General features: G+C 38.5%; 1 protein-coding gene across 2 annotated transcripts in view; it reads left to right on the forward strand.

Annotated features, from left to right (window-relative positions):
* Positions 1-17,241, forward strand: part of CDKAL1 (CDK5 regulatory subunit associated protein 1 like 1) — a 390,319-nt gene that overhangs the window by 56,985 nt on the left and 316,093 nt on the right. For both annotated transcript variants that reach the window (XM_061449582.1, XM_061449583.1), the window contains exon 5: positions 5,138-5,222. In XM_061449582.1, coding sequence (XP_061305566.1) covers positions 5,138-5,222 — 85 coding nt within the window. The remainder of the gene's footprint in view (positions 1-5,137; positions 5,223-17,241) is intronic.

Below are 17,241 nucleotides of genomic sequence, written 5' to 3' on the forward strand. Positions count from 1 at the left end.
TTATAAAACTACCTGTAGTCCAGCAGTAGCTGCTGTTGAGATGTCTACCCAGTCAAGAATGAATTTACAAAAAATACTCAATTTCTTAAAACCATCAGAAAACAGAAAAGCTTACTTGTGCAATTACCTCAGTGATGGAAATCTTAATGAGGAATAAAAATAGTTTTGCGTATTTGCAGTTTAAATTAGGGCAAGAGGCAAGAGAATTTTTTTTTTTTCTAAATGAAGACCTGTCCACATTACCATATAAGCAGCCTCACTTCCCTCTTGGAGCTTTAAATAACATATTCACAGGGTGAACCAAGCTGTTACATTTTCATTAATTGTTGATGAAGTGACTTACGACCAGAGTATCTCAGAAATTGAATGGGAAAACAGAAGTCTTGTTGCAGTCCGGTTGACCCTTTTATATTTTACATCCTAATACTGCTCATAAGAGACGAGTGGGACCTTTGAAAACCATTTGTAATCTGGAAAGTTAGTACTTTAAGCATGCATTTGAGTGGTTTGTGTTGTTGGTTGATGCGTGGTAGGTTCAGAGGTGGGAACTGCTAATGTGGCTCTGAGATTTCAAACATAATGCCATTTGGAAGTTCATGGTAACTTGTGGTTTTGATTTGTAGTTGCCTTTGAGGGAAGAGACAAGCAAAAAGTCTTGGAATCTTTTCTGTAAGACATGTTTGTGGTGGTTTAAACCCAGCCAGACAGCTTGTTCACTCGCTTCCCCCCCTTCTTGCCTTCCCCCTACTCCCGGAGGGACAGAGAGGAGAATCGACAAGAATGCAACTCCCACAGGTTGAGATAAGAACAGTTTAGTACCTAAGGTATAACACAAATCACTACTGCTACCACCAATAATAACAATGATAAAGGAAATAACAAGGGAAGAGAATACATCACCTCACCACCAGCCAACCGATAACTTGCCCCGCCCCCCCCAGCCTGACCAAGCACCGACCGATACCTCCTCCAACCCTGCAGTCTCCCAGCCCTTCTGGGTAACTCCCAGTTACATCCTGGGCATGACGTGCTGTGGTATGGAATACCTCTTTGGTCAGTTTGGGTCAGGTGTCCTGTCTCTGCTTCCTCCTGGCTTCCCCTCCTCCCTGGCAGAGCATGAGCCTCACAAAGGCCTTGGTCAGGGTAAACATTACTGAGCAGCAACTAAAAACATCAGTGTTATCAGCACTGTTCTCAAGCTGAGAGTCAAAAAAACAGCACTGCACCAGCTACTAAGAAAGAGAAAAATGACTGCTACTGCTGAACCCAAGACACAAAGAATGGTCTGGAAAGCAAAAGCAAGTATTTAAATAAATAAATTGCTTTCTCCTGTTCTTCTCAACCTTGTGTATTTTTCCTCTGCCAAGCAGAGCATATTGTCTAGAAACAAACAACCAAAGTTAATGTCCCCAGAGGAAGATGTACCTTCCTTCTGCACTGATGACTCACAGCACTTCTGAACTAATATTTATTAAAAGAGATTCTTTCCCAATGCTTGTTGAGGTTCCTTGATACCCAGTGGCCCAGGAAATCATTAAATTAACCAACACCTAATTTCAGTAACCCGAGGACCAAGAGTGGGTTCCTGTGACACAAGGATGTTGAAAGAAAGTAAGAAGTTTGGTAACTTTGTTCCAGTCAAGATGCTGGGTTATTTTTGTAACTGGATGTGAGATGTCCTCATGCTTAGATTTTTGTGTTTTCTGGGGGAAGACAATTCACATGGAGTCCATTTGTGAGCACATGCTCCAGATACATAACTTGGGTGTTACTGGGTCTGGCTTCAGAGCATAAAATGCCAAGCAGGAAGGAGGCAGAGCTGTTTTGGAAGGGAGAATGCATAGTACAAAACATTAAAGGAGAGGCCCATAAATGGGAACAGAGGCTATACTGCAGTTCATGAAAACAGTGAAACTAGAGGTATATCTGTTGTGCAAGAGAGTTAGAAGGAAAATCGGGGTGAGAAGGAAGACTTGCTGGGAGCTTAGAGGGATAAGGAGAGCTGGAAGAAAAGGCTGTGGGAGAGCCTTCTGTGATTACAGAGAAAGATCTTGCAGATTGAAGTTACACAGGTGGATGTACAGGATTTAAAAGAATGTCATAGAAATTATGAGTCACGTTTTTTAAGCAAGCAGTGCTGAGCAAATCAGCTCTTTTGGTACAAGGAGGAGTGATGTGCTGCGGAAAGTAAAGAAGGGCTATTCTCTTTGGGTGTCACTATCTGTGTTTCTTTCACTTCAGTGTTCTGTGTGTGTTTTGATTTTTCAAGGAGATGTGGTTTAAGGGGGACCAGAATAAAACAAAGTTTTGGAAAAAGATTTGGAAGAAGAAAGGCTTCAGTTAAACCACCAGGGCAAGACGAATTCAATTGTTCAAATTTCAACTTATAGTATTACTTCAGTCTTAAAAGGTTCTGCTGATTTATGATTCCTAAAATGATAACAAACCCAAAAATGCTATTAGAAAAGAATTGTAAATACTGTTTTCCTCTGTAGGTATACTGATGTTTCAGCCTCTTGCTGTTTTATCCTCTCAGTATTGCATAATGCAACCAATTCATGTTTTCCAGAGCTTCCCAATTAACTGAAGTGTTCAGAAGTTTCCATGACCTTTAGGTTTCTTTGTACTCTTACGTTGTTTTGCAAAGAGTATGATAGATTTTGTGGTTTACTTCCAGTGTAGCCTTTCTTTTATGGGAAAGATGTCACAATGCAAAAAGGCCATGGTTTTGAGCATTGAGTACAATGCTGATTTGACATAACTTTTTTCCAAAAATGTCTTAACATACAGGAAGTACCTCATGAAAAAATAGTGAGCAGCAAAATATCATTTTAAAAGTATAATTTTAAAAGTATCATATATGGAAAAAAGGCAGAAGAAAGGAGATCCTCTAAGGGAAGTTTGTTGCAGGGTATAGAAAAGGACACCTGTATCTTGTGTTCAGGACTGTAGTTGATTGTCACTGTGCCTTTGGTTCTTGCTTCAGTTTTGCCTGTCGCAGTACACAGCATATATGCCTTGCTGGAAAACCTTCTGTGAAGCTCAGGTTGTCCACTTCAGTCACATCTGTGAGTTCCCAAAATCAGGCCTCTGTTTTTCACTGAAATCTTGGGATGTTTCTCCAAAACCTTGTGGTCTAATGGAGGTTTCTGCAGACAATGGGCTTTAGGCTGCGGAATGAATGAATCTTGGCTATCCTGTGACCTTACAAGGTGGAGGCTGGAGATGGAAAAGGTGGAAGGTGAAGACCTTCCAAGGAAGGGTGCACAGGCTGCCTTAGTAGGCCCAGTGCTATATTCATACATTGTTTACCATCCTGATGTAAATACTTCATGTCTGTCTGCCTGGAGTATAAACAGAACTGTTGGTTCTGTCTGCCCCTGCCCGTGCAGGCATGTATTTAGAAGCCTGAGCTTATTAGTCAGAGATGTTTTACTCTTTCTTTGGGCACATGCTGAACACTACCAACTACTCATGTCAGAACACTGATTAACATACATATATAAAGGTATATATGCATATAGCCAGTCCCTCCAATCTCCCTGCCCCAAATAAAGAAGCCTGACTCCTGGTGTTGCTTAATATTTAGTAATTATGAAGCCTCAGGATCTTGTTTATACACGCCAACTCTGATCTGGTATTTTGATCCATGTTTGCTGTAGCATGTCCATCGAGGCCTTGCATTTAGTGTAAGTGCATCAAAAGTTCTGAAAGCAGAATGTAATCGCTGACAAGTTGTCCCACAATGTAAATGTAAAACCTGTAGATGCCCCACAGGTTGTAAATGCAACCTGTTGTAGGAAATAAAAAAGTTCCCTGTTGGTAAACAAATACTGAACTTCTTTTAAGACTGAAATTTGATTGAGAAAATACAGTAGATCATAAGGAATCTACACCCATGCATGTAATACCTTGTGAGCAGTGCAGTAAAGAACTAAGATAATTCAGTTATTTTGCAGAATTGTGGTATGAACTCACTTATTAATCCACAAAATAAAAACTTGTGTGTAAATAGATTCATAAAAGAGAATGAGAGTTAATAGAAATACAAAAAGGTACAGAAATGGAACAAATAATACTATGGCTGTAAGGAGAGGACAAGCCTCTACTACGCTTTTATTTTTCTTAAATGATTTTTAGGTGTAAACATTAATGAGATTCCTTTTCCCAAAACTGCCTGGAAGATTTTATTATGCAGAGACTTTATTCTGCACCCTCTGTTCTGCAGATGATGAAACCTGTGAAGGAATGAATTTGAATGTATTTCGGAGATATTTTTCTATGTGTGAAATACATTTAAGTATTGCAGTTGTTGTCTCTCAGACTCCCAGTCAAGGAGCTAATATATTAGTGGAATCCAAATTGCTATATGAAAGGGTTTCTGTTGGGTTACTGTGAAAGGTCTTCCTAAAGGTAAATGTTTTAGTATTTCAAATGCCGTTTTGAAGAAAGAGGGTTGTCACAGTGAAGCTATCTCTTCCTTCACTTGTGGAGACCACAGCACAAGGAGGAACTGAAACCAAGCCTGGAATATTTCTGTATTAAGGCATCTCTCCTCTGAATAATGATATTAACTTGAAAAGTGTTATGCTCTATAGTGATGGATGATTCCTATGGAAACTCTTGCTGTTAAATGGATTCCCAGCCTCCTGACTGACAGTGTCAGCCTGTTGTTATTTAGTCGTGTCCCCTCTGCATCCCTGTCCCCTGATTCTCATGTGGGATGTGGTAATGGCTGTGGAGCTAAATTTGGAAACATTTTATGCTGCTGAAAAGAATAAGATATGCAAAGTTTTGGCTAAAGTGAGAGAACTGTTCATTCTTCCTTTGCAAACAAACCCCAACAAAACCAACCCCAAAATCCCACCAAAAGTCCCGCAAAGAAATGCTTGTGTGTGTGTTTTTGTTTTGTTTTGTTTTTTTCTAGAACACGAAAATCCAAACAGCAAACCAAAGTCCCCTTCCAAGAATGTAGTTGTTTGAAATGTTGAGTATAAAGTTGTTTTGTAAACAGCTTATTGATAATGGCTGCATTTATTTGTTTGTTGTTTTGTTTTGTTTTGTTTTTTGCATGATGTGAAGTAGGAGTTGACAAGTTGGGTAATTTTTAACACAGATTTGTATCTCTGTCTTCTAGAAAACTCTGCTGAAGCAGATTTATGGCTGCTGAACAGTTGTACAGTAAAAAATCCTGCTGAGGACCACTTCAGAAACTCAATCAAGTAAGTTGTTTCCCTAAAAAGATACTTAATTGTGAATGAATATTGCATGTTTTCATTTTAAAAGCTTCATATTTTCAATCTAGAAGTGATTTTGTGGTTTCAAGTAAGAAGTGTGCTGAGTTTGTTACAATGGTGAGTTCCCTAGAATGAATTTGTAAGGTGCAGTGTGGGTTTTGCAATTTGCAAATGATTATCAATGCACTTACTTAGGAGAGCTGCTGGCCCTGTTTAGATAGGGGCTTCTCTATCGCTTCTCAAGACAGTGTTGTAATAAGTGTGGGTCTTTTTTTTTTTCTGTTTGGGGGGTTTGGGGGTGTGTGTTTGTTTTTGTTGTTTGTTTTTTTTTTTTCCAAAAATGTGAATTGTTAGGCTCTTTTTTTCCCCTCTACTTAATTTTTACATAATCGGGCCCTTCCAATTAGAAGTGTACCAGGTACATACTTAAAACTGTTTCGCTGTTCATTTCCCTAAAAGGTGAACTGATTAGCCTATACTAGAAGTCTTGCAAAGAATATGTTATGATTTCTCTGTAACATTTTGATGGTGTTGGAAAGTATGACGTGGTAGTGACTTCTGCCTCTGACTGCGGCAGGCATACGGTTGTGATGAGAGTTAACTAGAAAATCTGTACAATTACAGCTATCATTGCCCAGTATAAATAAATACAGTGCTGTGTTTCTTGTAGATTTTACCTTCAGTAAACAAGTGTGGCTATCTTATGCAGTCATTTGTTCAGTGTGGTGCACTGGGGATGCACTGTTGGTAGAGATCCATTTTGATTAGAAAAAAAAAAGCCATAGTTTTTAATAAGCATGCTCAGAAGGTAGACAGAAGCTGGATATAAGCAGTCTGCTTGCAGTGCTAGAGTCACTAACAGCATCCAGGGGCTGTAACTTGGAACAGAAACTGCTTGTCTTTGGTAGGTGGTACAGCAGAAGGTACTTCCACCCCTTAGAGGGCTTCACCTCCTGACTGCTGGTGTTGCACTTAGTGATGAAACTGGCTTTTTGGCTTTTTTTTACAGTTGCCAAAAAAAAAAAGCTATTCCCAGAATACTTCCAATGTGTTGGCCAACAGAGTAGATGACAAGATCTTTTCCAGTTCAGTTGTGGCCATCTTTCTATTTTACTAATCCTGTGCCAGAATTGATGTGGTATGGTGTGTGTCCTTTAAAACAGTAGAATAGAGTTGGTTAAGAAAGAGGGTACAACTAAAAGCAAATGACCAAAAGTATTTCTTGGAACTTCATGTTTGTGTTGTTGCTCTGTTAATGAGCCTGATGTGATTTGCCTGAGTTTACTGTTCTTGTTCTTTACTTCTCCCTATACAATTTCTATTCTGACACAGATATTCTGGTTGTTCTCCACTTTTTTTGTCTTTGCTGAGACTCACTACTTTCCTGAAGCATACGTCATTTTTCTCTGCTCTCAGATAGTGGCAGCTCCTCATGTGGAGAAGGCCAACTTTCATTGTTGTTTCTGACCATTTTTTATAATTATTATTGAGCACAGGGGAGAGATCCATATGTAGTGCTCCTTCATGGTACTTGGAACTGAAAGATTAAACATCATCCATATCAGAAAAGAACAGCTACAATTGTATCTGGGGTTTACAACAGTGAGGAAAGCTTGTATCACTACAGAGCACAACTTGTCCTAAATATCTATTATTTTATTGCAGAGGCAAACCCAGTGCTTGAAGTTTGGGTGATAGAAAACTGCCTGCCATTATATCCTATCATAATGGCTGTTGGTAGCTATGGAGATCTTTGTTCTTTAAGACTGAGTAACAGTTTAAAACATTTAATAAGTGGATTGTCAAAGCAAACATACTCAGCACATTAAAATTAGAAAAAAATTCAGGCTGGAAGTGCTTTATAGCATTCTGAATTTCAATATATAGAATTATAAATTGGGAGAAGTATTTCAGTTCTGCTTATTCTCTGCCTTCTGCAACAGTTTCTGCTACATGATTTTCCTTGCACATATGACTTTAAAATGCAGTTATTCAAACCAGTGGCAGTGTGTTCATGCTGATGGTTGAAGAATGACTGTCTGAGAAGCTGATCCTTCACTAGTGGCGTGTACCAAGGGATGTGTTAGAACTGTGCAAGTCCTGTATGTTCAGCCTTTTTTTTATCTGACATTCTTTTAAAAACAATTACTCCCAAACTCTCTGAATCTTTGCACTGCATGTACAGATGCATCTATAGCTGATGCAAGCTGACTGAGAGTATAATCTCTGTGCCTTTTTGTGTCGCTCTTAGAAGTAGTCTACTGCTCTTCAGTATCAGTGAAGTTGAAGGTGCTGAGCTGGGGTGATGATAGGGAGGGCAGAGAGTTGCCTAAAGGTCATAACTTATGGATGGGAATTGAGAGCATTTCTTGTGCAGATTTTATTCTCAGTTTTACAATTCATGTTTAATTGTAAAATAAAGGGTGAGGTAGGTAATAGTAATGAAGAATTTCCAGTATAATCACATAGGTGGAGTTAAAAAATAATAATTATATCCTTCGAAAGAAAATGGAGGTTAATTCAAGAAGAAGTAGGAAATAGAATAAACTGAAGTAGGTAACTTCCATCAAGCAAGTTTATGAAGATTAAGATAACTGTGTAAAGTAAATAGTTAGGTACAGAAAAAGAATGCCTTCAACAAGTAAAAAGAAGCAAAAGAACCTAACATTAAGAAGAAGTGAGGCAGACAGCGCTGCAAATAAACAGTCCCCGTTTGGTGTAGTTATGCTGCAGTAACCCTGCTCTTCTGTTTTAATATTTTTGCTAAATTTGCACAGAGCATGCATTATCCCCTAGCCTCCCAGAATTTGCAAGTGCACATAACCCTGTGGCCGAAGACACTTGTGATGAAACATTTGCTAGTAGCTGGTTTTGGCAGGATCTTACCTTGGGGTAGGAAGAGCAGGAGATGGTCTGCTGTTTAAATGGTTCCAATTTGCAGCTATTATGAAATAAGAACATGTTCTTCTTGGAAGTGGGAGCAAAAACATGGAGTGCAGGGGGAAGAGGGAGACACGGGCACAGGAGCGAGCGTGGGTGTATGTATTGTGCAGTTGATAAGCACTCAGTTGTCACATGGTATACACAGAGATGAATGAATTATGTCTCTGTCTCTATGATGTAACAGTGTAGTATAAGTAGTACTACATATAGATAGTACTACTACAGGATCACAGAATAGCTGAGGTTGTTGGGGATCTCTAAAGATTGTCTTTTTGAACCCTGCTCAAAGCAGAGACAACTAGATCAGGTGGCTGAGGGCTGTGTGCAGGTGGGTTTTGAGTATCCTTAGGAGACTCCACAAATGATCTGGGTAACCTATTCCAGTGTTTGGCTACTGTTATAGTAAAAAAAGAGTTATTTTAGGTTTAAACTTCATGTCTTGTGGTTGCCTTTTCACTGTCGCTGGGCACCACTGTGAAATGCTAGTCACTGTCATCAGGTGTTTAATACACATGGTGGGATTCCCTGGACCTTTCTCTCTCCAGGCTGAGCAGTTCCAGGTCTCTGAGCCTTTCAAGCCCTTCCTTGAACCCCTTCCAGTTTGTCTGGGTTTTACCCATCCTGGGGAAACCAGAACTGTACCCAGTGCTCCAGATGTGGCTCCCACCATGCTGAGAGCAGAAGGGAAGGATCACTTCCCTCTGTCTGCTGGTGATGCAATTCCTAATGCAGCCCAGAAAGCTGTTGGTGGTCTTTGCCCCAAAGGCTCATTGCTGCCTCATGGTCAACTTGGTGCTCACCAGGACCTGCAGGGCCCTTCCTACCAAGCTGCTTTCCAGCTGGCCAGCCCCAGCCTGTCCTGGTATATGGGGCTGTTCCTCCTCAGGGCCAGGACTTTGCAGTATCCATTTGTTGAACTTCATGAGGCTTACACATTACATTAGTTAAAATCTCTTTTTCTTTAAAATTGATATTAAACTCTATAAGGAAAATTATTCATTTGGGTTAACTCAGTGTTCATTGTGAGCGAGCTAGTTGTCCTTGTAAAGATGTGGCTATTGGTGTATATGTTGTGGTGGCTTTTAGAAATACATTCCTGTAATGAATTTCTCTCCTGAAAGGAAAAGAAGAGCCTTAGTTCTGTCAAGGGATTTTATTTTGCTTGCTGATGGATATACCTATTGTATTTTAGTAAAGTAGTTGCTGAGCATTCCTGGGAATTAGCAACTTTTGGAAAGATTCAGGAATGCTGAATCCCTCAGATCAGTGGTTTTTTTTTGTTGGTTTTTTTTTTTTCTAGTGTACAATCATTTAAGCAGAAGGATTTTTTAAATTTTAAGTTACAGTTCAAAAAACCCTGACAACCTAAGCCACAACCATTAGCATCTTTGCTGTGCTATTTATACAGAAAGTGCCCCTGAAAGCACATTGTTCAAGGTGTCATGTTGAGCAGAATGACTGTGATGACACGGTACCTCAAATCACTTTTGTAGAATCAAGTGCATTGAGGTGGGTTGGATTCAAGGATCCACCTTTATCTTATGTGGAAGTAGGTTTTGTCTGCTGCCACAACTGGTTCTGTTGGTGCCGTGGTTGGTTTGTTGTTTTTTTTTGTTTGTTTTAGTTAATGATATTTTAAGGAATGAGATGTTTTCCCTTTCACATTATTTCTTTCAGCAGTGGCGAGTATTTTCTTTCTCAAGTTACTAGTCAGATATAATATAGCAAGATTGCTTTGGAGAGTCCTGCACTAAAGGCAGCAAAATGCTTGGAATGTTTCATTGATGGAGTTTGTCCTTGAAGGACAGCTGTGCCTTAAAAACTCTTTATCCTGTCCTGAGATCTGAGCTGGCTTTGCCCTTGAGAATGCACAGAGCTAGGATATTAATTCTGTTTGAAGGCCTGTAGGTAGTATGGAATAACATTAAATTGGCTTAAACTTCTTAAATATTTGCTTATAATATTTTGTGGCATCTACTTTATTTTGCCTTAGAATTCAGAATGAAATAATACTTTCTGACAGGTAGCCTACAATCTAAAAGTCAATCACATCTCTTTTTTGCTGATAATGTTTTGGAATGATATCTTTGCTCTGAGCCTGATAATCTGTCAGTGTGACCAACTTACGAGTTCAGTGTATATGTATATAGCTGTTCTATAAACAGTATAAATAATAAAGACTAAGTAAATTATCCGTAATATCTTTCTAGATGTCATTGTATTTATTAATTTTTGGGGGTGTTTGGTAGTTCTGTGGTGGTTTCATTGTCTCCTCTTAGTCTATTTTTGCCTTTTTTTTAATGGTAGAAGGTTGTCAGCTGAAGTTTTCTGCTATCATTTAGCTGATTCAAAAGTAGCTTTCTTAAAATCTAGCTGTTAGCAGCAGCAGCAAGAGTAAGGATTCAATAAATAAGTTGCAACCTTAAGTAAATGACAGTAAATCTTTTAAGGCTGTTTGATGAGGAGAACTAAGCATAAGGGCATGTTCTAGAGGAGCTCACTTCCTTTAAAATAAACTTACTTTATTCTTTGTTCTCATGCTTCATTGATTTATATGTGCTCTGATACTTTTTCTTGCCGGTTAAAATACCAGATACCTAACCCACTTTCTTGGTGGTCTCTGAAACTTTAGAGACTGTTGCATGTTTCTAACCAGCAGTCTTCCTCCTGGTTTGGTCCTTTCCTGAGTGCTAACTTACTTTTATGTTGAGGGACTTTGTCACTTTGTCTTTTCCTTCTTTTTTGAGTATTATGGGTAAGATTCTGGGTCTTATACTTTGGAAAGTAAGATGTGGCTGTGCAGTTGAGGTGTTTATGGCTTGTCTCATGGTATGGAATAAATTTGACCACTATAGTAATCTTATGTATAATTAATATATAATATTAACGCATATTTTCTTACCTATATGTTGCTGCAGTCACTTTAAGATGTGCTCCAGTGTGTATTCAACCCTTTTCTATCTGATAGCTATGAGTTGTGACAGAAATGTGGAGGCTTTTAGCACTGAAGTCGCTCTGTGTGGCTTCCAATTCTGCCCTGGCTTCAGTTTTCACCAGTTCATGAATAAGCACTATGTGTGGGATATTGTTGAAATCCTAGTATGACAGGACTTTGATCTTAAACCATGCAAATTGTTTAAGGCTCTCGGGTCCAAGTGAAGCAAGTTGAAGAGTAAAAGGTGTGACTACCTTTGGATGCTGCAGAATTTCTGTTCACTGGGTACAACTGTGTTGATGTTAAGTACAGGAGAAGCTTACTCTGTAAGAAATACAAGAGCTTGTTCAGAGATAAGAATAACTTTCTGCTGCTTGACATCTTTGCAAGTAAAAATAATCCTGGAAGAAAAATTTTTGTTGCTTTGTTAGCACTTGTGAATGTAATTTATATGATGCATTTTGCAAGTTGAGCAAAACCACAAATTGCACACTTAGAATAGTGTTAACACTTTCTTTAAAGCAGCATTACACATTTTGCTTTTACTGATACATTTCCAGTCTAAAATTAGACTGTGATTTACATTTGTTTATACCGTTCCTACAGTAAGGTTTAAGCTGTGAAATACCTCTGGAAGAGGAAACATAAGTATTTCAAAGCTCTTTTACTTTATCGATCTTGTCAGTGTAAGATGATCACTTCCACTGTGTTTCAGATGAGTGTCATAGTCTTGCTGTGTGTATTCAGTTTTACAGAAATAGTGTCATGCCATGACTTTCAGTGTGTGTCAGAGTACTTAAGGTAACAGGACATCCCTGAGGACTGTAGCTAGAAGTACTACTATTTTCTACTCTTATTTTATTGAAGAAAATCAGGAAGAGCTGAATTCTCTGAATTAAACATGCCTGTACAACAAACTTTGTTAGGTGGGAGGAAACTTTTCACTTCAGGTTTTTTTTAAGAGAAGCAGCCAGTAATATTCCTTCTTGCTCAGACCCTCTAAATTAGTCCAGGTAACACTGATGAAAACATTACCATTTTGGCATGATGAAAGGCTTGCATGCTCACAGGTTGTGGAAATGCTTGTATTCAAGATGTATGCTAGATTCACTGTTCAAGAGAATCATTTTCCCCATATAATAGGAGGGAGTTAGTTTAGAATAGAGGCCATACATCTATTAAATAGGATTTTAAATCACAGTTGTCTTCTGGGAACAACTGGAGAAACTTATGGGACTGCTGCACTTCCTTCATCAAAGCCTTGATTGGAATAGATCTATGCACAATGCTTACATCTTTAGTTATGGGACATCTGCTAAGATCTCAGCAATTACACCTTATTAACCAGAATTAGTTTCTTTGACACAAAGTGTACAAATGAACTAGTTGAAAACACTGAATACTTCTCTTGTGTTCAGATGATATTTTTTAGGTTCAGCTTTTTTCTGGGAAAAATTTCTGGAAGGGGTTTCTACTTCAGCATTTGAGATTTCTTTTCTTTGTATAGCTATGTTCATCCGTAGTACAAACCACTTCAGTTAATTTCATTTCCATGTTCATCTTACACGTTAACGTTTCTCAGATTGAGCAACACCAATTTCACTGTTACGCAGTTGGTTAAGCTCTACCGTGGAGCATAGTGTGCTCGCTGGGTTTCAAATGCTTCAGAAGGATTTTATATGCTTAAAAGAAATTTTAAATAACTGGAAGTCTTCATTTAAGAACTTATTATCTGGTAAGGTTTTTTTTTTTTGTATTTTTAAGCATACTGAATATTGACATCCATTGTCTGAGGTTGATGGAAGACATAGCAGCTGGTGAAGGATTCTATGATTTAAATGAAGTTTGTTAGTGGAAGGATTTTTTGCTGTGTTTGAGTGCATTCCTTTTCTTGCAGCCATCTCTGCTGTAAGGGAGAATGTTAAAAGCTGCTTGACATGATGTTATAAAATGCAGAGAAAAAGCAGAGCGTATAGAACTGAGTGTTTTCCATCGTATAGTGTTTAGACGATAAAAGGATTATGGACTGCTTGTGATTTCAAGTGTTACATGGCTGCATTTTGCAGAGATTTGCAAAAGCCTGAGTTATAAACGTGTGTGCACTTTAGCTTTAGACTTAGCAAGGTAAAAATAACCAAACCATAATCTAGTACAAGAACAGAGCCTGTTAAAATCAACTTTTAAACACAATCCTGGAAATCTTTTTGATATCAAGACATTTGGGACTGTTTGAAGTACTCCATGATATTGATGCTTCGAGAGGTTAGATAGTGCAGTGACTTTAGGTCTACAGTGCTTATTAAGCTTTGGATGCTTTAGGGGATTAATTAATTTTTAGGTACTCTTTAAGCCTTGAGCCAGATCATTAAGGACTGATACATATTTGATTGCCATTTTAAAGAAGAAAATATTACCTGCACATGAGAGGCCAACTGTGTTTCAAGACCTCATATATCTATATTCGAACTTTTTGATTGGGTTGTAGTTACAGGTCCCCAGCTATGTAGGCTCCTGGTGTTTACAGCCATTGAAAATTAGTTAAGGTGATTGCTAAACATAGAAGATCTGCTTTTCTTCGAAGAAGAAAAAAAAGGGGGGGGGGGGAGCAAATGTAATACATTTCAGTGATGCAGTAAAGAAGGGAAGCTTTTGATTTGGAAAGTGCAGCTCCCCTGATAGTTTATAGAGTTACACTTTCACCTTTCTCCGCATCCTCTGACAGCTATACTTCAATCTTTTTCAGCATTTTAGAGCAAGAACTTGCATGCATATATAAGCATCTGAAACCTTATTTAAGAAAATGAGCAGCACTAAAAAGAGGACCCAACTCTCTCTAGACTGCATTGCTGATATTATCTTCAGTTGAAAGACAAAACAGTTCTTTCCTGTCCTCTCAGAGTTGGTAAAATTGCATAGTTTCAGGAAACCTCTCCAACAAGCTGATACAATAAAACTAGCAGAAGCAAATATCAGCATTTCTCAGTGTTTCTCATGCTGTTCTGCCACAGGCTTGCTTTGGGAATGTGTTGTTCCTCTGGGCTCATAGTGCTGGCTGCCCCATATTTGCCAAGGCCAGGGTCAGATACAATAAAAAAGTTTGGGAAGATGGAGGCACTGTTTTGTGCTAGAAAGTTTCAGGTTTGTTTTGTTACCTAATCAAGGGTTTTAAAGAAGAGGCTTTTTGAAGCATGGCAAAAGTTTGGCTTGGTCTCGCATTATAGGTATTTGCATGAAAAGCATGTTAAAACCTATTTGAAAGTGTCTCAACAGTTCTAAAACAAGAAGGATGAGGACAGTAATTTCTCTTGATCAAAGTTCGCCTCATTCTGAATACACTAGTGCTAAATTTCTAATGCATTCGTTCAAGTTCCTCCCTCGATTAAAGTCACTCTTCAGATTATCAGGTCAACCTCTAGTTTTTCCTTACTAGTCAATGTTTTCTGTTTCCTTTGCTTTGCCTGCACACACAGTACAGTAGTAGGTGAAAAAGGCTTTGCCATGTTTAGGACTTTTTTCCTCGCTTTTCCTCGCATGTCTAGTAGATCAGAATATTTTCAACAAGCTGCTGTGAAAAAAAACAGCAAATTGATTCTGTTTCCATTTAAAAAATGATTTTTGGTTCCAACAAGGATATCTTTTCAAGTGGGACAGGTGTTGGGCTAAGATGAAAATGAAACTTTCCACACTAGGTGATCACTGCTTGATTATATTATGCAAGTCCTAGTAAAAAGTAGAGATTGAGAATTCTCTTTAAAATGGGGATAAACTGAGATATTTTGCCTACATGTATATATTAAACAAACGTATGTTATGAATGATAGTGATAAAATGGTATGATTCATTAATATGAAGTTCTTGTTAGCTGGTTTTAAGGTAGTTTATATGAACTTTACAGAATCGGTGTTTTGCGTGTGATAGGACTGCCTGTGTTAACAGGTGTTTTTTTTTTTTCCCATTTCAAGGCAGATGAATTGAGCAGCAAAGGTTAATGCCTTAAGTGCTGGAAGCAGGTGGTTGATAACTTTGAATATTTATCTAATTAACTGCATGTTGGCTGTTGTCCTAGCAGGCCTGACTTTTCCTAGGGAAGGAGCATAGGAAAGCATGCAAAAACTTGCTGTAGCAGGATTAATGCAGAAGTCAACATGATGTAAACTTGTCCTTACTGACAAGTGTGGGTTTTATCGTTTTTTGGTTCAAATGACAATCTGCTAATACTTAAGGTGTGTTTGTACTAAAACAGAATGCTTGGTTGTCTGGGTGAGCTTCAGTGTAAAAAAGCATCCTCTGTCATGCTTCTGAAAGGGTGTTGTCACATGGTTATGCTAGACACTAACCCAGGAAGGGCAAAAATAATGTTGGGGATTTTTCTGTTTTGTCTGTATTCAACAAAGCTCATGCTTTTTACACCGAGTTTTGTAGTAGCTTGTGTCTCTAATGCGCATTTGTAAAGGCTGGGATGGTATACTGAGATTTTGTTTTGGTGCATATAGTCAAAGCAAGTTGGGATATTGCCAGTGCAATACAGAAGTTCGCATTTGGCATTGAATACTTCAGCTGCAATCTTGACCCTTGGTGCTCTTGTGAGGGACATGAACATGGGCAACTAAATCTCTTCAGTTTAACTCATTCACCAACATTTCCTTGTAAACTCTTCTAACCTTTGTGAAGAATCGGCAGAAGCACAGGCCCACAAGAAACAGTTGACCACAGAATTGTTTCTCACTCCAAGTATGTGTTTGAATTTGAAATTTTCTTAAGAGATGATGTCTGATAACAAGATAAATAATCAACTTCTAATGTAATGGTTTTACAGTTTGCTGCACAAGCAAAACTGACCCTTGTTAGTTCCTCTGGCTACCAACATAACATAAATACAATGCTCATTGCAAATGCACAAATGCCGGCAGTGTTTCCAGACAAGCCCAGTTCACCTTGTAGGTTTGGAAGGCTTGGTTTTGTTATGGTGATTGGTAATTAATGAACCTCTCTTGAAATTAAGCTTGGATGAAGGGCTGAGGGGAAAAAATCAGCATCATTTCTAAGTGGTTTTCAAATGGGAAAAGAATTTTTAGTATTTACTGTGGAAATATTGTGTAGTTGTGAAGGTAGCAGCTCCCAAACATAACTTAGATACAGATCTCTAAGGATCCAGAGGATTAGAAGATGCTGCTGCTGATGTTCCTGGCCTATTGCAGACGTTGAGAAAGAAACCCCCAAATTTGTCAGGCTTTTTCTTCAGTGATGTTATTTTTTTTTTTCTTGTTAATACTATAGAAATGATAATGGCAGCTCAATACTGACTTAATACCTTTTTTCCACTACCATGCATTTGCTTGATATCTGAAATATGCTGGTTTTCAGTGCTAATGGCATAATATGAATTTAAATACAGCATTAAAATATCTCTTGAGCAACATGTTTTTTAAGTCAACAGTTCATAGTTTTTACAGCAAGCAGTGCATGCTCTTTAGTTTGTGGTTTCCATTTCTGTTTCACACAAGATAACCAGTTAAGTGTGTTTGTTGCAAAATTTTTTAAGCTAAGCTGTTGTGAAATGCTACGCAACTTTTTACGATTATTTGGACGCAGGACATTTAATTAGAATAAGGCAGGTATTGTGCACTCCTGTCATTCTTCACTGCTGTGGTTGAGACGCAGTGTGCCTTTCTTGAATTCCTTGTGACTATTGCTCACAAACCACATGTAAGATGACATTGTCATATTCTAAGAAAATTGTCAGGGAGTATGTTTTTATTGAGGAGCTGGGCTGTAACTGACTTCCTCTAACGTCCTGAATTATATTACTTCCATAATGAGGTTTCCAGCTGGAGTCCATTGCTTGGTGCAATATTCCCATGTGAGCAGAGGAAAACAGATTAAGTTGCCCCATTTCTTTTTCCCCTGCTCCCTGCTGGAAATGGTCTGATGTCACAGCTGCTACCAGCTTCACCCCTTTCCAAAGATGCAGTGTTCTTTTCTGGCTTCAGGAGCAAGTGGCAGGTGGCAGGATAGAGGGCGAAGCTTTATTTTGTCTTCTCAAAACATGCTTCAGGTAGCTTTAGTTGTGGCTGATGCTACGTGTTCCTTTTCTACTCTGATAGGGACAAACTGTTGAAGTAACAC

This window comes from Pezoporus flaviventris, unplaced genomic scaffold, assembly GCF_033815535.1.
Source record: "Pezoporus flaviventris isolate CSIRO_AGI_PZ_B2104156 unplaced genomic scaffold, CSIRO_AGI_Pfla_v1 ptg000007l, whole genome shotgun sequence".
NCBI lineage: Eukaryota > Metazoa > Chordata > Aves > Psittaciformes > Psittacidae > Pezoporus > Pezoporus flaviventris.